A 26331-nucleotide genomic window follows, 5' to 3' on the forward strand; every position below is an offset into this window, starting at 1 on the left:
AGGGGACCGTTCTCGATTTCCACTCTCAGCCTCTTCACCCTCTTTTTCTGTCTGTCTTTTCAGAGACAAGATGTTGTCAGTGGGGAGCTTCTCTGCCGTGCTGGGAAAACTGGTGGAAACGCAGATCCCGGGTCCAGCCTGCACCTTGACGAGCAGCCCGGCACCTGGAGGCTTCTTTTTGCACCACTTTTCCAGGCTTTAGTGAGTCTGTTACGCTGCTGCTCTGCTTCATGGTGCGGTTTTCTGGTCGTGAGGCACGTGCAACCTTCGCTCCCCATCTAGGGGTCAGACCTGCGCCCTCTGCCCCAGCAGGTGAAGTCCCAACCACCAGACCCCCAGGGAAGTCCCCCAGAACTTTTGTTTTTCACAAGCAGCCACATTTCTGAACTGAACTGAACTATAGCATTTCAAGGCATTTTGAGGAACACCAGTCTTTTTCTTAAGAGCATGGGTTTTTCAGGCTGGATTGCCGCCCTGCCGCAGTTACTTCCTGAGTGACCAGGGGCAAGTCATTTAATTGCTCTGTGCCTCATTTTGGCACCTGAAAAATGGTCATTGTGAGGGTTAATGGGGACAACGTGAGAAGAGCTCTAGTGTGGAGCTCAGCATTATTTTATTATGGGTGTTGCTGTTATTGTTATTATTATTATTAGATGCCAAAAGCTTCTGGAAACACTCTCTGGCCAGGAGGAGCTAAGAAGGTCAGAGCAGGAAGGCTCCCGCTTGTCAGGTGGGGAGACAGACCAGGGAGGGCGTTTGGCCGCCTGACACAGTGGGAGCAAGGTCTCTGGGAGAGGAGTCTTGGGCTTGGACCCAGGCTCCGCCGGGTGCCGGCTGTGCGGCCCTGGGGCTTTGTCCCCTCATGGTGCCCTCATCCGTGGACGGTGCGGCTCGGCACCAGCCCAGCAGAGATAATAGCGGACACACCCTGCCCAGGGAGGCCCAGAAGGTGCTGAACAGAGGTTTCCTCCCTTCTCCCTGGTGATGCTAACAGTTTGGTGCAGGGTGGGGACAGGGTCTGATCCCCGGAGTCCCTGGCTGGGGTGTTTGCACAAGTTCCAGGATCTCAGCGAGTCTGAGACTGGCGCTCCGGTGCCCAGCTCGGTCTGCAGAGGGAGGGTGTTCTTCGCAAGGAGAGATGCTGGGTCCAGGGACAGCTTCGCCTTCGGGCTGTAAAATGGCTTGGGGGCTGAGCCTGCTCCGGGCAGCAGTCAGAGCTCGGGAGGAAACGCCAGGCAGGGGCCTTAGCCTGCCTGTGGACACAGCTGGGAAACAGACGCACAAGCCAGGGCATCCCTCTGGGCCTGGCCTGCTGGACAGGACCAGCCTCCTGCTCAGAGCCCCGGAGCTCTGTACGTGGAGGTGGGCCCCTGCTTCCCCTCTCCCAGAGAACGCATGCCAGCTTTTAGAAAGAGATTTGTGCTTTCATCACACTAAAGTGTCCATGACTGACAGGCAGCCACTTTTTGCTTTTTAGTCCACAACAAACCTCAAATAAGGTGAATGTGAGAGCGAGTGTCAAAGGAGCATTTCAAGGCAGCACCAAGGACGGAGGATATCTTCAGGCCTCCGAAATCAGACCACTGAGGCCAGGTAGCTTAGTAGGTTTCGAGGCAAGAATGAAAGGGAATTGCAATGGCCTGTGGCCCTGAACATCAGTCCTGCTGGGGACTGTCCCACTCTGTGGACAGCACCCCTGCCCCCAGAGGAAGCAGACAGCCCAGGGAAGGGAGAGGGATGAAGAGACAGGATCCACCCTCCTCTGATAACCATCTTAGCAAAGCAGGAAGCCTCACGAGGGGCATGTGCCAGCCACTCTGCTGTGTCAGCCTGCCTGCCTGGCACTGGGGGCTCTCCGCTGGGTAGGAGCTGCCCGTGGCCAGTGGAAGTTGAGCCCAGGAGCTGATAGCATAGAGGGTGGAACTGAAAACAGCCCTCCCCGCCCCGCCCACAACCTCCACCACACTGACATCCCCCGCCTCCTGCTCACGGCCCAGAGAACAGAAGCAGAGACAGGCCCAGGGAGACATGCATGTTGACATTTTTATTCATCAGAAGGAAGGTGACCGGTCACCTGGAACATTCTCAGAGGGAACATCGGCCCCACCCCAGCCCAGCAGCCGTTCCAGAGCTCCCGGCCCCCAGCGCCCTCCGGAAGGCCCGCCCCGCCCTACACGTCCCTCCTAACGCCCGCTCCCCTCCCACCCGCGGCCTTTCCCCGGAACCCGGCTGCACACCTTTGGCAGCTGAAGAGCCCCCTCCCCCTCTTGGCTCAGCGCGGGGGCATCAGGATGGTGAGCGGAAGGCACCCAGGTTAGACCGGCAGGCAAATGTTGTTCCACCGAGCCTCCTGGAGGGGGAGGAGCCAGGCACACCGCCCCGCCCCCGAAACCAGAGCCTCTCCGTTTTCATCAATTTCACAGGCTAGTGTCTGTGGTCGCCTCTGATGGCCAAGTGGTCGCGGCTAAGAGGGTTTAAAGGGCAGGAGGCTCGGTCTGAGTCTCAGCGGGAACCAGGGGCTCAGAGCTTCGGAGCTGGCCCCAAAGATTGGGGGGACGAAGGCAGGCGGGTTCCCCCCCTGCCCTGCTTGTCCGGGGAGGCACCCAGCCCTGTACGCCGCCCGCTTGCCTGTGCCCATCTCGGTACCTCACACGGGGCCAGGCTGCCAGCTCCCCGTGGCAGCTCTGCCTTCCCTCCTGGGGGTGGGGGGCTCACAGGGGCCTTGCTCACAGGTGGAACCCAAGCCGCAGGCCGGGTGGCAGAGCTGCTGGGAGAGAATGGGCGAGCCTTCCCTCCCACTGCCTGCAGAGCAGAGGGGGATAATTAAGGGCTATTAAAGGAAATTAAACCGCACCCGCAGAGATAACCTAATGGTCCCCCCCACCCTCTCTGACATCTGGGCCTCCCCTCCTTGTTGGGTCTGGATCAGCCAGGCCTCATCTCACCGGGAGCCCAGACTTCAAAGCCCGGGAGGCCACGGGGGGCGGAAGCAGGTCCCCCTCGCGCCCACCTGCCTCCTTGCTCTGGCCTGTCAGTGTTGTCTGAGCCAGATAATTAAAGGCTTTCCAAACAGGAAACAAGCGCCCTTCTGAGGATGGAGGCAGGCATTAACAGGGGTTTTGATGCCTTTTCTTTTTAAAACAGGCCCACAGACACCGAGTTTTCCTGTCCTGATTTGCCTATGTAAATATGGCTGAGGTTACAGCCTGGAGGTCCGCAGGAGACAGTAGCTGGTAAAGGAAAGAGGGGCCCCAAAGCCCCTTTCCTGGTCTTACTCGAGTCACAGGTGGCCTAGAGACCCAGGGCCCAGGCCCTGTGGGCCCCATTCTTGGTGCAAACACAGAGGGAATCATCTCAGAACGGAGAGGGGCAAGTGGAGCTGGGGCACCCGCCGAGGGCACGCGTGGCCATGTGTGGCCACCCCGGACGGTGCTCAGGCTGCTGACGGTCTCCAGAACCTCTGGGAGCAGTGGGTGGGGAAGAGGCGAGGGGGCAAGGAGGGCCATCCTTCTCGAGCTGAGTGTGCCGTGACCCTCCCTGTATCCTGGTACCCGTGGCGACCAGCACGCTTGGGGGCGCTCAGAGGAGGCGCGCACGGCCCCCCGAGGATGGCGGCCAGGTGGAGGCTCTTCACGCTGGCTGGCTTCCCTGGCGGGGGGCAAGGAGGACGCTGGGCGGGCCGGCTCAGGGCACCACGTGCCACCATTTGAAGGGGAAGGGCTTCCGGCGCACGTTGGTGCCGCAGTGGACCTCCCCGAGCAGCTTGTGGTAGGATAAGTAGTCGTCGATGAAGACGCAGCGGAGGCCCAGCGGCTCCAGCAGGGACCGCACCTTCTCCTCCAGGCAGCAGCGGCCATTGATGATGGGCCCAAAGGGCTTGGGGATGCCCAGGTGCCTGCCTAAGACCACCATGTTCACCTGCAAAGGGGGCGAGAGAGAGGCCTCGCTGCTGGGGCCGCGCTACACCTGGGCCCCTTCTCGGTCCAGGATCTGGCAGACCCACCCCCAGGGCCTGCTCGTCTCCTCTCATCCCTGGGCACCAAGCATGGCCCTCGGAACTAGGGCCTCTGGAAGCAGCAAAGATACAGATTCTTATTTGGAAGAGAGGGTTGATAACAGGCAGGGCTTGGGATTTCCCTGGCGGCCCCGTGGTTAAGGTTCTGCACTGTCGTGTAAGGGGCGTGGGTTTGATCCCTGGTCAGGGAACTAAGATCCCACATGCCACGCGGCATGGCCAAAAATTAAAAAGTAGCAATAATATTACCAGGCAGGGCTGCCAGTAACATACATGGTAACGTCGCATCAATAAAAGTCACCCCTCCTCCAACACTTTCCTCGTATCAGAAGATCGGATAACAGCTCTGTTAGAACAAGACTTCACCGTCATCTTCCAGAAAACTTGTCGAGCAAAAGTGCCCGTCTGCAGGTGCTCGGGTCACAGGTGCGGAGCGTCTGTGCAGAACACACCTGCTCAGCGGTTCCTGGAGCCCTGATCGTGGTTACCGTCTCCCGAGCATACGCCAGGTGCCAGGTATAGCATCAGAAACCGCACAGCCTCGCTGTGAGGCCACGCCTTGGACAGGTTACATAGCATAATAAGGGCACACAACCAGAGGGCAGGGAGACGGAACTGACTCAGGCCTGACTCACGCCAGTGCCGCGTGCCCTTTCCTCTGCCAGAGCACAGCGCTGCGGCTGCCAGGGGCGCTCAGGGGCGGGGGGAGGGGGGCAGCTGTGTTTGTCTCCCTGGAGGGGCCGTAACGAGGGGAAAGGAAGTCTGCCCGTTGCAGCCAGCCAAGGCTTCTCAGAGGTAGCATCGGGCCCCAACGGCGGGCCCGAGGAGCCGTCCGTGGTGTTCAGGGGGGACACTGGCTTGCTGGGTCCTCTCGGGGTCGGGTGGGCGGTCTGATGTGCGCCTCGCCCCTGGCCCCACTCCCTCCAGCCTGCCCTGCAGGGCCATCCGCCGCCAGGACTGATGTGGAGCTTGGAGGTCCAGTGGTGTCAGGCCCATGGCCTTGCCGGGAGCTGCCTCACTGCCCGCCAATGGGCTGGAACATCAGGGGTGGAAGGGGGGCATGCAGAGGGGCACAGGGCGGGGGGAGGACCGGGGGTGGCATTCAGGGCTGTGGCCAGCCTGGCCCTGCTCCCCGAGGACTCGGGGGACAGCAGGCCGATCCATTTGCTCCCTGGAGACCCCAGGCAATGACCTCTGCTCCAATGGCCTCTCTCCACGTCTGACAAACGGGGGGTTAACCGAGCGTTCCCTGAGAGTCCTCCAGTGAGGACACACCGGGATCCTCTAGCTGGGCCTGCCCTGAAGCCGGGAGATTCCCATAAAGGGTGGTGTTTCGGGGAGGGGCCTCCCAGCAGGTGTGGACAAGGCCACAGCCCAGAGAGGGTAACCACAGTTGAAGCGCTCAGAAGCCGCACGTGGCGGCTTCCACGTTACACTGATATAAAAGTCTTCCGTCGTCCGAGAAGGTTCTGACAGCGCCGCCTCCGAGCAGCGGTTCTCAGCCGGGCTGACGTTACCTTTCGGGGTGCTTTGCAACCATCCTACGATGCACAGGACATCCCCCACCCCCAGCAGACTCTCTTCAGCTCCGAATATCAGCGGAACCGAGGGTGTGAAGGCCTGTCTCCAGAGGCCCTACAGGGAGCCCATAGCGAGGGGTGAGGAGTGAGCGCGGTCCTGCCTGAATCCAATCAGGATCTCATGATTCACGCCCCGTCCTTGGCCTGTCCAGCGACGGGGATTCGAGCTAGAGGCCCCAGGCTGAAGGGGGAGGGTCTCCCGTCCTGGGAGCCCCCACTCGCTGTTGCTGATGCCTCCGCATCCTTCCCCGGGGGTGGAGGGGCACTCTGGGCAGCAGGGGCCCCGGCCGCGAGACCCCAGTGGCTCATCTGCTGCTCAGCTGCCCGTGTTGCTGACAGCTAGGGTGCCCCTGGGGAGCAGGACAGGCAGCCAAGGCCCCGAGCAAAAGCCAGGGGCACTGGATCCAAGCCAGCTCCCGCTCTCCATTTTCAGGGGAAAGGTGCTCCGGCCTGCGGCCGCCCTGGGCACCACAGGGTGTCTGGCCGTCCGTGGCCTCCACCCACCAGATGCCGTGGCGTCCTCCTCCTGGGGCAAAGTGCCCCGAGGCAGGCAGAGTCATCCTGGTGGGAACTAGTGATGGAGATGCTCTCTATCTGCCCCCACAGGTGAGCCCTGCAGAGGCCCTCGGACAGGGAGGGCTTCTCCCCCAGACCCCTGACTGACCGCCCACCAGGACCCCCGCGCCCCCAGGGCGGAAGGAACCCCACCCCCCTCGGCGCCCTCACCATGTCGGGGAAGAAGGCTTCTGCGTAGGCGCCGTTCAGGGAGAACAGCTGTGGGATGTCCACAATGTCCTGCTCAGTGAGGCCCAGCTCCCGCTTCAGCACCTTCCGGTTCCAGTCGATGCACCTCTGGGGGGTGAGGGGAGAGGCCCCGGAGCCCAGGGAGCCGGGAAGGGGCAACGTCAGCTGAGCCCTTCAGCTCAGGCCACTCCCACGCAGGCCCCCTGCGCCCTTCAGCTGGTGTGAGCCTCACAACAGCTGTCTGCCACTGCTACCCCAGATGGGACCCTGAGGCTCGAGAGACCTGCCCAAGGGCACAGAGCGAGGAAGGCGTGGGCCTGGGGTCTGCACCCCACCGGTGTCTGATTCCCTGAGTGCCTGCTGCCACCTCCCGGCCACAGCCAGGCTCATCCTCTCGCCCAGCTCCGTGGGTAGGGGAGAAGGGGGCCTCCTCCCACTGACTGCGTGGACTCTGTGCCAGGCCTGCCCCGGGCACATTCAGGTATGAGCCCCCCACTCCTGGGGCCTCCTCCCACCCCATCTCCTCACTAAGTCTCCAGGACCCCCACCACCCCATCCCTCACCCCTGCAGACCCCCACCTCTCCCGTCTCACAACACTTCTCAGGGGAGTCAGCGTTACTCCATAGAAGCCCATCGTTTCCCCAGAATGGACCAAGATCTCCTGTCAGACTAGCACGGTGGTGTCTATTCCATCAGACTGTGGGTTCCCAAGAGAGAGGCCCTGCCTGGCCCACAGGCCTCTGCAGTCCCCAGGAGAGTCAGGGGTCCCGGCGGAACCCCTCGTCCCCACCCCAGCGGTTCCCGGGGCTGCTCCCCCCTCCGCTCCCCTCACCTGAGCATAGAGGTTGTCGTCCCTGAGACGCCTGTCTGCCAGCATCTCGTTAATGCTTCTCTTTACCTGGTGCTCTAAGCCTGCGAGAGAAACAAGACTGTAGCCGGCTCAGCGAGTCCCGCCTCGGGCCACCTTGGGCCTGGGCTAAATAATCTGGGCCACAAGCTTCTTCCACCCCAGCCCCAGGGTCTGAAGCTAGGACAGAGAAGACCAGGAATCGGAAACCCTGATGGGGCTAAGGTTTGGCATCACAGGGGACTGGAATGCAAAAGTAGGAAGTCAAGAAACACCTGGAGTCACAGGCAAATTTGGCCTTGGAATGCGGAATGAAGCAGGGCAAAGGCCAATAGAGTTTTGCCAAGAGACCAGTTTTGCACTGGTTATGCAAACACCCTCTTCCAAAACACAAGAGAAGACTCTACACATGGACATCACCAGATGGTCAACACCGAAATCAGACTGATTATATTCTTTGCAGCCAAAGATGGAGAAGCTCTATACAGTCAGCAAAAACAAGACCGGGAGCTGACTGTGGCTCAGATCATGAACTCCTTTTTGCCAAATTCAGACTGAAATTGAAGAAAGTAGGGAAAACCACTAGACCATTCAGGTATGACCTAAATCAAATCCCTTATGATTATACAGTGGAAGTGAGAAATAGATTTAAGTGACTAGATCTGATAGATTGCCTGATGAACTATGGACTGAGGTTTGTGACATTGTACAGGAGACAGGGATCAAGACCATCCCCATGGAAAAGAAATGCAAAAAAGCAAAATGGCTGTCTGAGGAGGCCTTACAAATAGCTGTGAAAAGGAGAGGGCGAAAAGCAAAGGAGAAAAGGAAAGATACAAGCATCTGAATGCAGAGTTCCAAAGAATAGCAAGGAGAGATAAGAAAGCCTTCTTCAGTGATCAATGCAAAGAAATAGAGGAAAAGAACAGAATGGAAAAGACTAGAGATCTCTTCAAGAAAATTAGAGATATCAAGAGAACATTTCATGCAAAGATGGGCTCGATAAAGGACAGAGATGGTCTGGACCTAACAGAAGCAGAAGATATTAAGAAGAGGTGGCAAGAATACACAGAAGAACTGTACAAAAAAGACCTTCACAACCCAGATAATCACGGTGGTGTGATCACTCACCTAGAGCCAGACATCCTGGAATGTGAAGTCAAGTGGGCCTTAGGAGGCATCACTATGAACAAAGCTAGTGGAGGTGATGGAATTCCAGTTGAGCTGTTTCAAATCCTGAAAGATGATGCTGTGAAAGTGCTGCACTCAATATGCCAGCAAATTTGGGAAAACTTAGCAGTGGCCACAGGACTGGAAAAGGTCCGTTTTCATTCCAATCCCAAAGAAAGGCACTGCCAAAGAATGCTCAAACTACCGCACAGTTGCACTCATCTCACACGCTAGTAAAGTAGTGCTCAAAATTCTCCAAGCCAGGCTTCAGCAACACCTGAACCGTGAACTTCCTGATGTTCAAGCTGGTTTTAGAAAAGGCAGAGGAACCAGAGATCAAATTGCCAATATCCACTGGATCATGGAAAAAGGAAGACAGTTCCAGAAAAACATCTATTTCTGCTTTATTGACTATGAGAAAGCCTTTGACTGTGTGGATCACAATAAACTGTGGAAAATTCTGAAAGAGATGGGAATACCAGACCACCTGACTTGCCTCTTGAGAAATCTGTATGCAGGTCAGGCAGCAACAGTTAGAACTGGACATGGAACAAAAGACTGGTTCCAAATAGGAAAAGGAGTACGTCAAGGCTGTATATTGTCACCCTGCTTATTTAACTTCTATGCAGAGTACATCATGAGAAATGCTGGGCTGGAAGAAGCACAACGGGAATCGAGATTGCTGGGAGAAATATCAATAACCTCAGATATGCAGATGACACCACCCTTATGGCAGAAAGTGAAGAGGAACTAAAAAGCCTCTTGATGAAAGTGAAAGGGGAGAGTGAAAAAGTTGGCTTAAAGCTCAACATTCAGAAAATGAAGATCATGGCATCTGGTCCCATCACTTCATGGGAAATAGATGGGGAAACAGTGGAAACAGTGTCAGACTTTATTTTTCTGGGCTCCAAAATCACTGCAGATGGTGACTACAGCCATGAAATTAAAGATGCTTACTCCTTGGAAGGAAAGTTATGACCAATCTAGATAGCATATTAAAAAGCAGAGATATTACTTTGCTAACAAAGGTCCGTCTAGTCAAGGCTATGGTTTTTCCAGTGGTCATGTATGGATGTGAGAGTTGGACTGTGAAAAAAGCTGAGCGCTGAAGAATTGATGCTTTTGAACTGTGGTGTTGGAGAAGACTCTTGAGAATCCCTTGGACTGCAAGGAGATCCAGCCAGTCCATTATGAAGGGGACCAGTCCTGGGTGTTCATTGGAAGAACTGATGCTGAGGCTGAAACTCCAGTACTTTGGCCACCTCATGCGAAGAGTTGACTCATTGGAAAAGACCCTGATGCTGGGAGGGATTGGGGGCAGGAGGAGAAGGGGACGACAGAGGATGAGCTGACTAGATGGCATCACTGACTCGATGGACGTGAGATTGGGTGAACTCCGGGAGTTGGTGATGGACAGGGAGGCCTGGCGTGATGTGATTCATGGGGTCGCAAAGAGTCGGACATGACTGAGCGACTGAACTGAACTGAACTGAAATCCTGGTGATGGATTATAAGCTCCTTGGGAAAGGACTCCTGAGCTCTTGGAGGCCCTAAATAATTGCAATGTGTGTGCATGCTAAGTCGCTTCAGTCCTGTCTAACTCTTTGGGACCCTATGGACTGTAGCCCTCCAGGCTCTTCTGTCCATGGGATTCTTCAGGCCAGAATACCAGAGTGAGTTGCCATGCCCTCCTCCAGGGTATCTTTCCAACCCAGGGATCGAACCCATGGTTCTTACGTCTCCTGCATTGGCAGGCAGGTTCTTTACCACTAGCGCCACCTGGGAAGCCTAATAATTACAATGCAGCCACCGTTACTGAGCACCCACCGTGCTCTGGGCCTCCTGTTATATTTATTATTGATGATCCTTCCAGCAATGCTGGATCGGGTTGGTTATCACAGGACATTCAGAAAGAGGAAACAGAGGCACTGGGAGGTTCGGAACGCACCCTTGAGCCCAGAGTCAGCAAGCGGAGGCCAGGCTCTGGATCCAGACCTGCCCTTGCTGAAGGCTGTGCCCATGCCTTCCAGCGCTGCACGCCCCAGGTGAGGACACTGAGCTCCATGGTGGGGAAGGCGGAGATGCTCAGGGGCCAAATGGGTCTGTAGAGGGGGCTCTGCAGAGAGGCCCTGAGCACCCTCCTGGCTCCGCACCTCTCCCCCTCTGTGCTGCAGAACCCTGGGCCAGCCGCTTCTCCTCTCTGAGCCTCAGTTTCCTCCTCCGTGGAAGGGGATACAGAGAAGAGGGCGGATGATCTGATTGGCCAAGTGGGCGGAAGTGTCTGCAGACAGGCATGAGGGAGGGCCCATAGCTTCCTGCTTCTTTCTCCTCTTGGGCTGTGGCCAGAAGCAGCCCTGCACTGGAGGGGGCCACCGTGCCTAGGGCAAGCCGCGGGCCGTTGGCTTCCATCCCTGGCCCAAGCAAGGAAAAGCCCCCATCTTTGGCTCCCATAAGAGGGAAGATCAGATATGGACTCTGAGCTGAGAGCTGGCAGACAAAGGGCCTGTAAGCACAGCCTGGCCGTGACTGGCATCAGCAGTGCCCAGGGCTGGCAGCCGGAGGACAGGGTCTGGTGGGGTAATGGGCTCGCTGGCACTCACCGTCAAACTGGGCTGCTTCCCCGTAGCCCTCCTCTTTCTTCTCTTGGAACAGCTTGAGGCATGCACTGGGGCTGGCCAGGAGAAGCCGGAAGCCCTGGCACAGAGGAGGAGGAATGGCTTGGTAGACAGGTCCCCCCGAGGCATGCGCCCCCGACCCAGGAGGGGCCTGGGTTCCCAGGCCACACTGCACATGGCGCTCCCCTGTCCATCTCCCCCACCAGCCACAGGCCTGTCTGAAGTTCTGATCCTCCAAGCCACGCCACACTTCCAGACCTTTGTCCATGACCTTCTGCTCGCCTGGAAGCCCTTCCCCATTTTGTCCACCAAGAAACTCGACCACTGGTCACTAGGAGGCCTCCCCTCCTGGCTGCCTGCCCCCCGTGGGCTGTGCCCTCCTCTGTCACCTCTGTAAGGAAGTGAGTGTCTGACGTGTTGGCCCAGAGCCTGCCATCTGGAAATCTCACCCTGCTAGTTAACTACCCTGCTGAGCCTCAGTTTCTCCATCTATAACATGGGGGCAATGATAACAGTGCCCTCTTCTTGGGTTGCTAGAGGAGTAAACACTTTAAGACATGGACACCTAATACGTGCTCAGTGAATGTTGCCAATTATTACCAGTGCCATTCCTGGGTCTTGGCTGAGAGGTTCGGATCAGAGCAAATACCCAGTGAGTGTGAGAATGGGTACATGAATCATCAGAATATGAGTGCCCTGCTGACCTGGGCTCTGACCTCCTCCAGGAAGCCTGCCCCGATGCACACTGCCTGGCCCAAAGGGCGTCTGACCCCAGGCTTTCTGTGGACGGAGGTCATGACCTAGCTTCAGGTGGCCTTGCCTTATCCCGCCCCATCGGGTCAGGGTGGGGCAGGGTGGCTCGGGCAGGAGCGGGGGGACTTACCTTTTGGTCGGAGGTGGGCACGAAGCTGAGGAACTCGTCCACGTGGCCCACAGAGAGCCAGTCAGAGTAGACCTCGACGGGCGCCTGCACCTGCTGGGCACCCAGGAAGTCCCGCACAGCCTTGGCCATGCGCCGCCCGCCAGACCTGCCGGGGGAGAGCGCAGGGTGCCCTCGTGCCCGCTGTGTGCCAGCGCGCTGCAGGCCCTTCCCGAGCCCCGCCCAGGCCTCCATCAGCCCTCTGAACAGGCCTCTTCGGTCCCTGCGTCCTGGCCCCCGTCTCCAGCAGCTTCTAGGGACTGTCCATCCTGAGCACCACCCGAGAGCCTGTCCCTCCCTCACCCCGAGGTACCCTCCCCTGCCCACAAAACAGTCAAACGAGAGCCCTCCCTCTGCCAAAGAGAACTGGAGACCCTCATCTCAGCTCCCGAGACGCAGAGAGGGTCAGGTCCTCACCAAGGCCCTCAGCCTTTGGTTCCCAGTACAACCAGAACCTGGTGAGCCAGCCCCACCTGCGCGGTCCAGCGGGTCCCCTTGGTGCCCGTCTCTCACTGTCTTCATATTTAACTCCAGGGCCACCTTCTTTCTCTCCATGGACTTTGGAAATGGCAACCACCCTTCCACTCATTCCCTAGCTCTGTTTTTCTTTATAGTCCTTGGTGTTATTTGGCATACTGGACATTTCTTTTGCTGTCTGGCATCTCACTAAGCTCTGGAAGAGCCTGTATTTCCCTGTATCCCTAGTACCTCTTATAGAACAGATGCTCAAACGTATTTGTGAAAGTCTTTTGGACAGCTGTGTGAGAGCCCACAGTCTATATAACTCGAATGCCTCATCGACAGAACTAGAAGGCGCCCCAACCCGCGGTGACACGTGACGACGTTGATTTGATTTGGGGGATGGGAACGTGGAAAGTGTCTTTCCTGTATCTCTATTATTTTAACATAGTGTTGGCAGTTTTAAAAGACCTCTTCAAAAACAGTGAGATGGTGGAGAGGAATGAGGCTTCAGAAATTATTCGTGAGCACAAAGCAGGAATCGGAAACGTATCGGGGGAAGGGGGCAGAGCCCTAACCTAAGTCTGGCCCTCCCTGGGGCTCTGCAGCCCTCTGCCTGGTGGCTGGGGGATGGACCGGATGACTCCCGCTCTAGGAAGCGTCAGACCTGGTCTCTGAGTCACATCAGAGCTGCCACCAGGAGGCAGCATCGCCCCCAGATATTTTTAAATGCGCCGCGCAGAGCATGGAGAACCCGGGGCAGGAGGGCAGGAGGGCCTTTGCTGAGCCCCTACAGCACGTCTGCCCGGGGCTCCTCACACTCGGCATCTTACTTCACCCCCGGGAAGACCCTGTGAGGTGTGTACAAGCAACAGGTCCAGGTCCTGCTCTGACCTCAGCCCCACACACCCTCTGTTCACTCTGCTCCCGGCTGGCCTCCTTGCTGGTCCTCTGACGTCTCCAGCACATCCCCGCCTCAGGGCCTTTGCGCTCGCTGTTTGCACTCCCTTCACATTCTCCTCCCAAACTGCCACGTCTTTAGCCTCTCACTTCCTCCAGGGAAATGTCAGCCTCTCAGCAATGCTTCTTCTCTCTAGCCTACTGTATTTGATTTGCTCTTTTATTATGGTGGCTTGTTGTCTGTCTGTCTCTGCTAGAATGTATGCAGGTCGTCCGTTTTGTTCGCTGCTAAGGTCGGAAGCCAAGACAGGAACGTAGGACAGCGGCCTGGAGTTAAACTTTGATTTGGGGCCCACACGGGAGTCTGGTTTCTGACTCTTTGGCTCACTTGCTGTGTGATCCTAAATGGTAGAGGTCCCTCTCTGAGCCTCAGGGCCCCATCTGTCCACCAAGAGCTTTGCTCCTGGTTTTCAACACGATGGCCAATGGGCTGGGACCCAAATGTGCTGGAGACCCTGCCTCTTCCTATCTGGGGTCCTTGCTCGGGGCCTGGGAGTTTCTAGAACATTTTTTAAATCCCCAGAACTGGGCCTCAGGCCTGGCATCTAAGAAGTCTCAGTCCATATTCACTGAATTGACAGATGCATGCATGAATGAGTGTGCTCACTTCTCTTACCTAAACCCCAACTTTCTCATCTGTAAAATAGGGATCACAGTCCTCCCAGCCTCATAAGGCTGTTGTAAGAATTAGCAGGTGTGATCTGGGTAAAGAGCTGTGTTCATGGCGTGTAGGTGATCCACTGAGTTCCAACCTGCTTCGTGGCAGACCCACTGCTAGGGGTCCAGCTAAGTAATATCTAAGCATTTAGAAGGTGCTTAACCTGAGTCCTTTTATCCGCAGGAACAGCTATTACACAGCTTCAGTTCAGTTCAGTCGCTCAGTCATGTCTGACTCTTTGCGACCCCATGAACCGCAGCATGCCAGGTCTCCCTGTCCATCACCAACTCCTGGAGTTTACCCAGACTCATAGGACAGGGTTTTTTTTTATAAGCCCATTTCACTGATGAGGAAACTGAGGAATGAAGCACAGAATAATTTGCTCATTTAATAATGCGCCTGATTTATCCCCAGTTCCTTCACCAGTGCCTGGCACATAGTTGCTGTTAGGTCGCTCAGTCATGTCTGGCTCTCTGCAGCCCCCTAGACTGTAGCCCACCAGGCTCCTCTGTCCCTGGGATTTCCCAGGCAAGAATGCTGGGTTGGGTTGCCATTTCCTCCTCCAGTGAATCTTCCCCACCCAGGGAGCGAATGCGTCTCCTGCATTGCAGGCAGAATCTTTACCACTGAGCCCCCAGGGAAGCCCTGCACATACTAGGCATATAATAAATATTTTTAAATGAAGTAATCAAGCACCTACGAGGTGCCAGGCCCTGTGGAAGGCACCGGTCAGGTGATGCACCCCAAATCGTATGGCCAGTGAGTGGCAGAGCCAGGACTCAAACCCAGACACGCCGATGTGCGGAGCCTGTGCGCCTTCCCCTGGGAGCCCTCTGGGAAGCTCAGAACGGCTGCCCAGACCGGCAGGGCCTTCTGTGCCCAGGGCTGTGGGTGGGATCCGGCCCCAGGGCGGTGCTGGGCTTGAGTCACCAGCAAGATGAATGGGCTCCTCCAGTCCTGGCCAACCTCAGCCCGGGGCATCCAGCCTGGGCACCCAGCTTCACACCTGGGTTGGCACCAGGAAGCCTCACCTGACCCAGAACGCTGAGGCTGCCCAGGTCACCATTTGAGGCTGGGTGACCTTCCTTCAGCATCTGAGGCTGCTCCAGGCCCAAGGCCAGACAGCCAGGGCTTGGAGGCAAGCTGGGGTACACCTGGGCTCCAGGCCAACCCCACACACAGGGAAAGGCGGCCCCTGGGGCCTGTGGTGGGCTCAGTCTTTAGGCAGGAAGCAGGGGCTTACACTGGGATCCCTGGGCTACACACCCCATTCTTCAACTGCCAGCAGCCTGGGTGGGGATCCTGGGGACCCTCCCAAGAGGGTTTAGCAGACACTGTCATCTGTCTGGAGCCCTAAACCCTAAACCCCTGTTTCCTGCTCGATGACAGCTGCCCAGGGTGGGGCCCATCGATCACCTCTGTCACCCAGGTGTCCTGACAACAGCCACGTGGTGATGCCTGCACCCTTTCCAGCTGTTGCCAGGACAACACTTATTTTATCTCCTCCCCAGAGAAGTCGAAGGATCCATTCCTACTTCCGTGCCGGATTATATATCACCTCCTCGCTCTTCTGATATTTCCAAAGCAGCCAGAAATTTGCTTTTTATATGAAGGTTCCTGATATATATATATTTTAATGTTGGCGACTGGGCTTCCCACTGGCTCAGTGGTAAAGAACCCGCCTGCCAGTGCAGGAGACTGGGGTTCAATCCCTGGGTCAGGAAGATCGCCTGGAGAAGGAAATGGTGACCCACTCCAGTGTTCTTGCCTGCAGAATCCTACAGACAGAGGATCCTGGCGGACTACAGTCCACAGGGTCACAAAGAGCTGGACACCGCTGAGCAGCTAAGCAGCAGCAGCAAAGTTGGGGCCAATTATGCCCATGAAATTCTAGGCAGCTCAGAAGGCTGTGGCCACTAGTGTGTTCTTTCCAGAGATTCTGTGAGCTTTTCAATCTAAGAGTCCAGTCCTCTGAGTCCTTGATTCTAGGAGTCCGTGCGGCAAGTTAGGACCACTTCTCAGACTGGAGAGCTGAGTCTGTGTCTGTGGAGGGGGGCGGGGGGCAGATGTCGCCTTGCATGCCCCGGGGCCCTCCCCGCCCCCCGGCTTCTCACCTGGGGAGGCAGCTGCCGATGAGGATCCGGCCCAGGGGGTACTCCTTGCCCTCCACCACGACTGGCGGGCTGACGTCCAGGTTGCCGAAGGAGTCAAGGCCAGAGGCACCGGCGACCTGGATTTCCCGGGTTACGTATCCAAAGTCGGGACCCTAGGGGAGAACCGGGAAAATCCACACCCCCCGCCCCCCGAAGGAGGGGTCAGTTAGAACAGGAAGAGTCCGCTCTTGGGGTGGGGGCCGAGTGGTGCTCCTGTGGGAATCTACTCCCTAAAACAACCTCTGCTGGATTTTCACAAGGTCTCCCTAACCCTGAGCATTGTGCTATTGAAACCCCCCCCCCCCCAAAAAAAAATAGATTCAGGCACGTGCGCAGCTGAGCCGCTTCGCTGCTCGCCTGAAGCGAGCACAGCACTGGTCACCGACTACCCTCCAATAGAAAGAAAAAGTTAAGAAAGTAATTCCACTTGGTAAGCAATACCCAAGCCAATAACAGAACCGTAAGTAGAAAAATCTCAAATGCTTGGAAATGAGACAACACGTGGGTCAAAGAAGAAATCAAAGGGGAGATTACACCGTATTTTGAAGTGAGAGGTAATAAGCAGGCAGCACGTTAAAACCCGTGGGCATGCCAGTGAGCAGCATTTCTTGGGAATGACACAGCTCTAAACACATTAGGAACAGAAAGGGTTGGAAAATCTCCGTTTCCGTTTCCAGCTAGGAAGAGAACGGCAAGTTAAACCTAAAGGAAGCAGAAGAAAGGAAACAATCAAGACAGACCAGAAAGGCAGTCACTCAGTCACGACCGACTCTGTGCGACCCCATGGACTGTAGCCCGCCAGGCTCCTCTGTCCATGGGATTCTGCAGGCAAGAATCGTGGAGTGGGTTGCCATGCCCTCCTCCAGGGGACCTTCCCGACCCAGGGATGGAGCCCGCACCTCCTGTATCACAGGCAGAGTTTTTACCGTCTGAGCTCCCAGGGTAGAGCAGAGATCAGTGGAAAATACGATGGACGGGTCAAGCCCAGGGCTTGGGGTCAGGCCCTTCGTTGATGCAGACTCAGCCTGCAGGGCTCACGGTCACCTCCCCAGGGACTCGCCTCTGACCCCTCTAGGGTGGAGTAACGCCCCTGTTCTGTGTGACCAGGAGCTCCTGGAAATCCCTAGTGGAGCATTGTCCTGGCGGTGGGGGAGGGCGCTGGTAAACAGGTGGAGACAGGTGCTCTGGGGCAGCGACCCCCTCAGAAGGCGGCTTAGCCTAGCGGTCAAGAGCAGGGGCCGTGAGGCAGCCCCTCTGGTTCTACATCTTGGTGCCGCTGCTACCTAGCTGTGTGGCCTCGAGTAGGTTGCTTAACCTCTCTGAGCCTCCGTAAGGAGGCAATAATAATAGTACTGGTTCGCAGGAGTCCATGTGGATTAAATGAGCAGCTGTGAGAAGCTGCGGGGAGGGCCTGGGGCTCAGGGCGTGGTTGCTGGAGCGGCCTTGCTGCCCTCCTGTGCCCGGCAGGCGGCGTGGGGTCTGGCACGTAGTACGTACTCAGAACACCGTTACCAAGGAGAGGCCCCGGCGCACGAGCAAGAGCTGTGAGGGTCACTAAGGATGCGTGCCCTCCAGAGGGCAGTTTGCTCTCCCCGGAGCTGACTCATCTGTTCACAGCCCCTGGGGGAGACCAGCGCCCCTCCCAGAAAAGGGGTGATTTCCATTTCATCCACATACTGCTCCCCAGCCTCCCCCTAACCCCGCCTCGCCAGAGCCCTGCTCCTGCGTCCCTTCGCAGCCCCTGAAGCACTAGGGCCAGGCGAGACGGAGCAGCGGGTCCCGCGGGGCAGGCGCCCACAGTGGCAGCACGCTGCCCTCTGCCGCCTACCAGTATCCTCTTATAAGGGAGATCCTTCAGGCCTCTGTTTCGGGGGGAGTCGAAGACCACGGGGAAGGCTTTGTGTGGGGCCTCAGTGTAGCCAAACTCCATCTCATCCTGGGAGGGCGAGAGAAAAAGGCCTCCGTGACCGCCTCGGTCTCACATTGAGAAGGGGCTGGCACCCCAGGCCCGCGGCGGGCAGGGCAGCAGCCCCTCCCCAAGGCCTCAGGCGGGCAGGAGGTCCCTCAGGGACCCAGCAGGGGAGGGCTCTGCGCCCTGGGGGGAAGCAGGGGACTCGGAGGCGGTGGGAGGAGGGCACTCCCAGGCCGCGCCCACCCGAGTCCTGGCGCCTGGCCCAGCTTCTCTAGGGAGGCTGAAGCCGGGTGAGAGCCGCAGAGGCCACTGCCCGGAGCCGGGCTGGGGGACGGGGCTCGGGCTGCCCCCCGCGCCCGGGCTGCTCCTCGCCCACCTGGATCCAGCGGTCATTTCGGTTCTCAACCCGAGGGCAGACCATCAGCTTGCAGCTGGCCTTCAGCGCCAGATCGGACATGTCACTCAGAAACTTAGCGTTCGAGCCGTGAGAGTCTAGGACACTGCAAATCACAGGAGAGGGCGGGGAGGTGGGGCTGCTGGCGGCAGCCTTCGCGGGGGGACGGAGGGGCCTGCCCCGGGCTGACCCCGGCTTCAGACGCAGTCCCCGCGCTGGAGAGGCTCGTGGGCGAGAGGCAGAGACAGACCCCGTCTCCAGATCCCGTCAGGCGGGAGTGACGGGCAACGGCAGGCCCGGGGCTCTGGGCCCTGCTGAGGGGACCGGGGACCGAGTCTCATGGCCACGGGGACAGTGAGGGGGAGGGGCCCATTTCCTCCCTTCTCTCACAACTGGCCTCAACAAAGGCGAGCGAGCAAAGGGAAAGAAAGGGCCCCTCCTCTCTGGACACCTGAGCCGGGCCACCAGGCAGACCCGTCTGACCTCAGCCTTCCTTCTGACTTAAGCTCCAAGTTGTCTGCGGCCCTTTCTGGTGGTCTGACCTCCTCTGCAAGGCCCTGGAGTAGCCATGCCAGTCCAGGCTGCCCTGCCCATCCAGGGGCTTGATGAGGATTCTGAGAGATGGCAGAAGGACCAGGGACCCAGGTATGCCCGGGGCTCACAGACAGTCCTGGAAGCTGAGTTCTCACGTGCTCTGCAGGCCCAGGGGCACAGCCCTGTCAGAGGAAGGCTGGGACTCCTGCCACCCCCAGGAACCTGAACAGGGCCTGGCCCCTCTGCCTGGGATAAACCCAGGATGTTCTGGGACTGCTCCAGGCAGGGCGCAGTAAGGATGGGGAGCTGGGGCTGGGGCCTTTGCCACTCAGAGCCAGCGGGCTGATGGCCCAGCCAGCTCACTGCTGTCCCGTACCCAGGTGTGCCCGTGGGGGCCCCTCGGTGAGCCCGGCCGGCGAGCGTGCAGGACCAAGCCCAGTACCGCGCTCTGCTCCCGTCTCTGGGAGTCCAGAGGCGATGGGAGAGCTGCAGGAGGGAGAGGCCTCACCTGCACACATACACCTCCAGGGGGGGCTGGGTGTTGGGGGTCATGATCCAGGGGGCCACGCGGAAGGCCACGGTGTCTGTGAAGAGGGGCACCTCGAGCAGAGTCTGGGGGGAGAATGGGGACTCAGTGGGCCCTGCAGGGAGCTCCATCGGGCCTCGGGAGCCCCAGCCCCTAGCCTCCCAGCCCTGGAGCCTCCGTGGGCCCTGAAGCTCCCCGACCCCGTCTCCGCCCCCAGCACCGCACCTACCTTGGTGTCTACCAGGCTGACGCTGAGGGAGACCAGCCCCAGGAAGTTAGCGTCGGGAAAGCTGAGCCCCTCCACATAGAGCTGGATCCTCCGCTCCCCAGGCTGACGGGCCACTTCGTACGACGGGTGCTGGGGTCCCAGCACCTGCTCATAGTCCAGGAGAGAATTCCCGCCTAGAGAGACCCGAGTCAGCACGGGCGCAAGGCTGGCGCAGGGCCATGTGGTAGCCGGGGGGCACCCATCATCACCGTAACTCTGGCTGCCCAGCGCTGACGCAGGGGTGTGGGGGCACGGGGCAGGAGACCCGAGGCCAGGAACGCAGGGGCAGAGCCAGTCTGCATCAGAGAGACTCGGGCTACTCTCCAGCAGTGTCGAGTGCTAGCTGAGTGACTTCAGCTCAACGACTCAACCTCTCTGCACCTCAGTTCCTCATCTGTAAAATGGGCTAACGTTACGTTTCCCACGAGGTCGGTGCAAGCTTTACATCGGACAAGGAAATAAAAGCAGCTGGCCCCGAAGGTGGAAACAACCCAAATGTCCGTCAGCGGATGAATGGATAAACAGAACGCCCACGTGCCGGCGTGTCCTTCATCCGTGAGAAGGAACGTAGCAGCGGTGCGTGCTACAGCGCGGATGACCTTGAGGACACTGCGCTACGTGACAGGAGCTCGACACAAAAGGCAAATACTGCGGGGCTCCATTTGCAGGAGCAGGTCTGTAGGCTCAGAAAGCAGATTAGCGGTGGCCTAGGGCTGGGGATTGGGTGGCGCTAGTGGTGAAGATCCCACCTGTCAAAGCAGGAGGCGTGAGAAGCACGGTTCAGTCCCTGGGCCGGGAAGGTGCCCTGGAGGAGGGCACGGCAACCCCCTCCGGTATTCTGGCCTGGGGAATCCCACGGACAGAGGAGCCTGGCGGCTACAGTCCGCGGGGCCACAAAGACTTGGACGCAGCTCAGGGCTGGGGTCGGGGGATGGGACTGTCGTTGTTTGGTCGCTCAGGCGTGTCCGACTCTTGTGATTCCACGGACTGAAGCCCATCAGGCTCCTCTGTCCATGGGATTCTCCAGGCCAGAATACTGGAGGGGGTAGCCTTTCCCTTCTCCAGGACATCTTCCCAACCCAGGGTCAAGCCCAGGTCTCCTGCACTGCAGGCGGATTCTTTACCGTCTGAGCCCCCAGGGAATGTCACTAAATTCTTTACTTGAAAATGGTTACTTCTATGTTCTGTGAATGCCATCTCAATTTTTTAAACAAAGCTCCTGGCGCTTAGCAGTTCTGGCCCGCCTCCTTTCCCCGCCTCTCAGGGTCGTCTGGGAAGCGGTACCCTAGCATGTTCTTACAGCAGGAAGGCTTGTCAGCTCACCTACGGAGACGGAGCTTATGCTCCACGATCACAGTGAGTATTTCCAAGCCAGGCCACCCCCCCAACTTTCCAACGCGGGTGCAGAGAAGCAGCATTCTGGCTTCTGCTGGAATTTAGCTGCAACGAGCTCTGAGTCCGTGTGAACAGAGAGAGAAGAGGAAGAAGGAAGGGGCAGGAAGGGCTCTTGCTATTTATAAAGATGAGTAAGGTCACCTCAGGGTTAAGGATTGGTTTTGTTTGGTTCTAAGCCACAGAGTTTGATTAATAAACTCTCCGGCAGAATAACTGGATTCCAAAGGCAGGGCTGGGCCTTGGCTTTGCTGGTCCCTACCCCCACCCAGCCTGGACAGCACTTGTCAGGCCTTGAGAGCTCAATCTGTGCTGACTCAGCAGAGGAGGGATGGGGTCGGCGGAAGGGCCAGGGCCGTGGAAAGAAAAGGGGCTTTGGTGCCCAGGAGACTGACTTGGAATGCCTGCTCTACTCCCAGCTGGTTGTGTGAATTTAGGGAAGTGAATTCACATCTCTGAGCCTCAGTTTTCCCATCTATAAAATGGGTCTAGCTTGAGACCCTCTTCCTTGGGCCAGTGGCTGCTTTTAAGTGGTAGTGAGAGTTACAAAGTGATGATGGAAGAAGGGAGAAATGAGGATAAGAGAAGAAAGAAACAATTCAGGAAGCAGAGGCTGGAGCAGGGAGGGCAGAGGCCCCTCCAGGCCACTCACCCCGGGCACAGAAGACCCGCATTCTTTTGGAATCAGAAAGCGGCACGTTCAAGACCAGCTTGTAGCTGTCAAAGAGCGCATCAGGGGCGTCGCAGGTCAGCACCACTGGGGACATGTCCTGCAGGTCTGGAGAGCGTGGTCCCCATGAGACAGCCCCACGCCGCCCCGCGCGCCATCCCGGGCAGCCCGTCCCGTCTGTTGCTCACCATCCTGCGAGGCCAGCTGGGTGTTGGTGAGGTCCGTCCCCGTGGACCTGAGGCCGTCCCGGTCGCAGTTCACCAGCAGGATGGCCCCATAGCCCTCAGGGCCCCAGCGCCAGCTTTCCTGTGCAAAACGAGGGGCCTTAGGGCCAGTGGGCCCCAGCAGTCTCTGGGAAGGGGTTCTGGACATGGCTGGAGCTGTCTGCCTTGTTAGCTTGGAGACTTGTATTCCAGGTTTACTTGAAGATTTAAACAGGGAAAATAGATTTGGGGACTGGAGCTCCAGCTCTCCAGACCCAGAGTCACGCCATGCTTGTGCAGTGAGCAACCTGCACACCCTTCCAGGGCGGCCCTGCCCCATCTTGTCCGCAAAGTCTTGCGTGTGATCCAGGCTTCCTCCCTGGGGTCCTTCCTCACAAGTTCTACTGTCTCTCCTCCCAGGATAGCCTTCAGACACTTCCTGTGGGAAAATGCCTGGAGCCCACCCCACCCTCCCTCTCTCTTCAGAATCTAGCCAGGGTAGTCCACGCAGCCTCCTCTACCGGGAGCCTTCATTCAGCCACTTGACCACCTTTTATGAAGCACCTATCGTGCTTAGGGGTCCAAATACAGCCCAGGAAGTAGAAAAGGCCTCAAGCAAAAGATCCTGGGGGTAAGGTGTCACTAGAGAGACCCAGAGAGGGTAAGCTGTTTTCCAGGAGTCACACAGCACGCTGATCACACAGGGTCAGGCCCACTCATGCTGATTGGGAGTCCTCAGATGGCTTCCCCACACTGCTGGATACACAGAGCCCGGGAATCCATCACCCTTCTGGAGGCAGAGCCGCCCCGCCCTAGGACCACCCCCAGGTCGGCCTGTCGACCCTGCCATCTTGGGATAGCTAGAGGCGGCCCACCTTGTGGCCTTGGCTCCTTTCCACCTTGCCCGTGCGGCCAGTGTCAGCATCGAGGGAGATGTCTGAAAAGAGATGGGGAGAGGTTAGCTGGGCGCCCCGGTCCCCCGTCCCACCATAGCGTCCAGGTCGGGGCAAGCTTTGACCCCGCCCCAAGCGCAGGAGAGCTGGGCAGCCCTGTTCTGGGGACCACACCCAACGCCTGGGAGGCCCACCCCTGTGGCTCTGGGTTTCGAGGGACCCAAGCCTTGGGCTCCTGACTTTCTCACTCGTCTGCATGCCCCGAATTGCTAGCCCTTGCGGGCCCTGACTCTGGAGACCAGCACGAGGCCTGAGCTTCCAGCTGCTGGCTCTGCAGTTAGGGCCGCTGCGCGGGATCTGGCTGAACGCAGCGTGCATCTCCCCACGTTTAGTGACGAGCCTTGAGGCTCCGGGATTCTGGACGGAGGAGGCCTGCTGTGGTCTGGCTGGAGACCCGTGGGCTGTGCAGTTTCTAGGTTCCTGTGGCTGTAAGCACGGCTGGGCTCCAGGGCTGGGGGTCTGGAGCAGATGCACGGGCTCTGAAGAAGCCGAGCTCCTCGGTGGACAAGGAAGATGGCCATGGGCCTCCCTAAGCCCCTCAAGCAGCCAGTGTGGCGGGGAAGGGGCAGGGACGCGTGCTGGACTACACGTGGTACTTACCGGCGCCCGTGAGGTAGAGCACGCTGTGGCCCAGGGCCCGGCCCACCGGCTGCCCGAAATAGGAGATCTTCACCTGTGAGGACATGGTCAGCCCTGCAGGGATGGCTGAGGCGGGGGGCGGAGGGGGCACCCCAAGAGCCCTGCGTAGATGAGGGGGTGGGGGCCCCGGCTGCTCCCTGCTGGTGAAGGTCCAGGGCCCACGGGCTCTGCGCCCAGATCCAGAGCCACTTTCTCCAGCTGGAGAGAGCGGATGCCTCCCCGGCTCCCAGGGCTGGGCCAAGGGGCCGGGAGGGCCAGACAGAGTCGGGGTGAGTCCCCAGGGGGCAGCCGGACCCTTAGGAATCCATGGGGAGGACAGGGTGAAAGACTGAGGGACGGGGCAGTCGTCACCAACGACTCAGGCAAGGTAATCAGTCTCCCCAAGCCTCTGTTTCTTCATCAGTAAAATGGGAACAACGACCCTTCCCACCCCACGATCGCAGCCCATGCTCACAGAGCTTTTCCCACGGCCCACAGGCCATGCAAAGGGCTCGACCTGGGCCTCTCAGAGAGCCCCCAGGCTGAGCTCCAGGACCCCTGCTCTCAACAGCTGCACGGCCCTCACTTTCCCCGTGTCATTGGAGAAAAAGCTGAATCGGTGAGTCTGGGGTCACTGTGTGTGTGCAGGCGCCTGGGGGCGAGTGAGAAGGCGTCGTGTCATCTGTGAGAAAGGTTTCCCGCTTCCTTAGTGGGAGACACGTGTGCATCCAGGCATGCGCCTATGTCCGATGCACGCGTGCGTGTGTGTGTGTGTGTGTGCGCACGGCTGTTGCTGAGGGCGCCTGTCTGCATGGGAGCGGGCGGGGCCTGTTCGGGGTCGGTGTGGAGCTGGGATCCAAGGGGGTGTCTGTGAGCTTGAGGGGCGAGCAGGCAGGCTGTGCCTTTATGGGAGTACTCACTCCCGCGTGTGTGGATGCTGGCATGCCAGGTGGCTTTACAGGCTCAGGAGTCTGTGAGCTTGTGTCGGGATGTGCCGTGGGTGTGGATTTGGGCATCGTAGGCTCGTGGGGCTGGCTGACTAGCGGTGTGTGAGTGGGGCGTGTGTTGTCGGGGGCTCTGACCTTCTGCGGGGAAGGGAACCTCTTACCTTGAGGTCGTTTAAAGCCTTACTGGCCGCATCCACGGATATGACCACGTCCACGCTGGCATCCAGGGGCCAATGGGCCCTGCCTGTGGGCTCCGTCACCCGCGCTGGGTCATAGACCATGAAGATCTTCACCCCGGAGCTCCCAGACACCCCAAAGTTCTCAGCACCCTCAGGCACATCACTGACAGAAAGGAGAGAGGGGAGCGTCGTGGGCGCAGAAGAGACCAGCAAGGTGGGGGGCTGCCAGGCGATGCAGACAGCATCCCCACGGCTGGGGTGGGGCGTGGGGTTGCCCCTGGACAGGAGGCCAACCCGGTTAGGCCCCAGGGCCCCACCCCAGCTCTCTGCTGATGCCCACGTGACCCACCCTGAGCTCATCACCCCTGGCCTCGGTCTCCCCATCTGCAACACGAAGGGCTTGCGGCAGAGCAAGGCTGCGAAGCTTTGTTTCAGGGGCAGAGTTGTTTCCCCGGACCTTGAATGGAACCCTGGGCAGAAGGCAGACAGAAGGGGCCTGGGGGTGATGATGGATCATAGTGTTTAACCGTTCCGCTCCCATAGCGGCCCCTGAAACTCCAGAGAGCAGAGATGGAACCCCTCTGGACAACCCCAACCCCACCCTTCTCCCGAAACTTCTAGCTCCGATGCTTCCAAACTCTCCAACCCAACTGGAAACCCACCTCTCACGTCCTCTGCTGCCATCCCTGACCCCCTAGAGTGTTAGACAGCTTCCTCGGCCCGCCTGCAGGTGCTCCAGGCTGTTCCCCAACAAATAGAGCACGCTCTTCCTACGCTCAGAAGCGCTGGTCCCAGCCACACGCAGCATCATCCCAGACGGCACACGAGGCCCCCCCTGGTCAGCCCTCTCCCGCCTGCAGCCCCTCCCCACTCCCGGGGCCTGCTCTTCCCCACTCACTCTGCTCAGGCCTCACTGACCTTCCCGATGTCCCCTGAAGCTGCCGGGCTGTCCTGCCACAGGGCCTTCGCACTGGCTGTTCCCTCCGTAGAAAATGCTTTTCCGGCAGATCCCACAAGACCCCTCCCTCACCCTCTTCAAGGCTCAAATGTCGCCTTCTCCGTGAGGCCACCCTCCCCCCGAACACTCAGCCTTTCCCCGTCTCCCCTCCCACTCTCCTTGCCTCTGTCATTCGGTTCTGATTCTTTCTTAAAAGATATTTATATTCACTTATTTGGTTGTGGTATGTGGGATCTTAGACCTGGGCTCCCTGTATTGGGAGCGCAGGGTCTTAGCCTCTGGACAGCCAGGCAAGTCCCTCTGTTCTGATTCTTAATCACACCGTTAGTCACTCAGGCGTGTCCGACTCTTTTGTGACCCCGTGGACTGTAGCCCGCCAGGCTCCTCTGTCCGTGGGATTCTCCAGGCAAGAACACTGGAATGGGTTGCTGTTCTCTTCTCCAGGGCATCTTCCTGACCCAGGGATCGAACCCAGGTCTCCTGCATTGCAGGCGGGGTCTTTGCCATCTGAGCCCCCAGGGAAGCCCCAGTCAGACTGTTACCTGCCGCTCATCTCTCCTGCTAGGAGCTCAGGTCCCTGAAGGCACGGAGTTTTCTCTATTTTGCGCGTTGCTGCAGCCCAGAGTCTATAACAGTGTTTGGCATGTAGTCCTTCT

General features: G+C 58.5%; 1 protein-coding gene across 1 annotated transcript in view; it reads right to left on the bottom strand.

Moving 5' to 3' along the window:
* Window positions 1-2025: 2025 nt before the first annotated feature.
* The window catches only part of PADI1 (peptidyl arginine deiminase 1), a 44480-nt gene continuing 20174 nt past the window's right edge, over window positions 2026-26331 (bottom strand). Inside the window, exons 2-16 of the mRNA XM_069575163.1 lie at window positions 24700-24880; window positions 23574-23646; window positions 22896-22957; window positions 22006-22123; window positions 21800-21925; window positions 19717-19889; window positions 19470-19573; window positions 18410-18533; window positions 17950-18057; window positions 16083-16234; window positions 11856-12000; window positions 10958-11051; window positions 7173-7252; window positions 6322-6447; window positions 2026-3918 (exon numbers count right to left, since the gene is read on the bottom strand). Of these exons, the coding sequence (XP_069431264.1) occupies window positions 3685-3918; window positions 6322-6447; window positions 7173-7252; window positions 10958-11051; window positions 11856-12000; window positions 16083-16234; window positions 17950-18057; window positions 18410-18533; window positions 19470-19573; window positions 19717-19889; window positions 21800-21925; window positions 22006-22123; window positions 22896-22957; window positions 23574-23646; window positions 24700-24880 (1900 nt within the window). The 3' untranslated portion in view covers window positions 2026-3684. The remainder of the gene's footprint in view (window positions 3919-6321; window positions 6448-7172; window positions 7253-10957; window positions 11052-11855; window positions 12001-16082; window positions 16235-17949; window positions 18058-18409; window positions 18534-19469; window positions 19574-19716; window positions 19890-21799; window positions 21926-22005; window positions 22124-22895; window positions 22958-23573; window positions 23647-24699; window positions 24881-26331) is intronic.

This window comes from Ovis canadensis, chromosome 2 (assembly GCF_042477335.2).
Source record: "Ovis canadensis isolate MfBH-ARS-UI-01 breed Bighorn chromosome 2, ARS-UI_OviCan_v2, whole genome shotgun sequence".
NCBI lineage: Eukaryota > Metazoa > Chordata > Mammalia > Artiodactyla > Bovidae > Ovis > Ovis canadensis.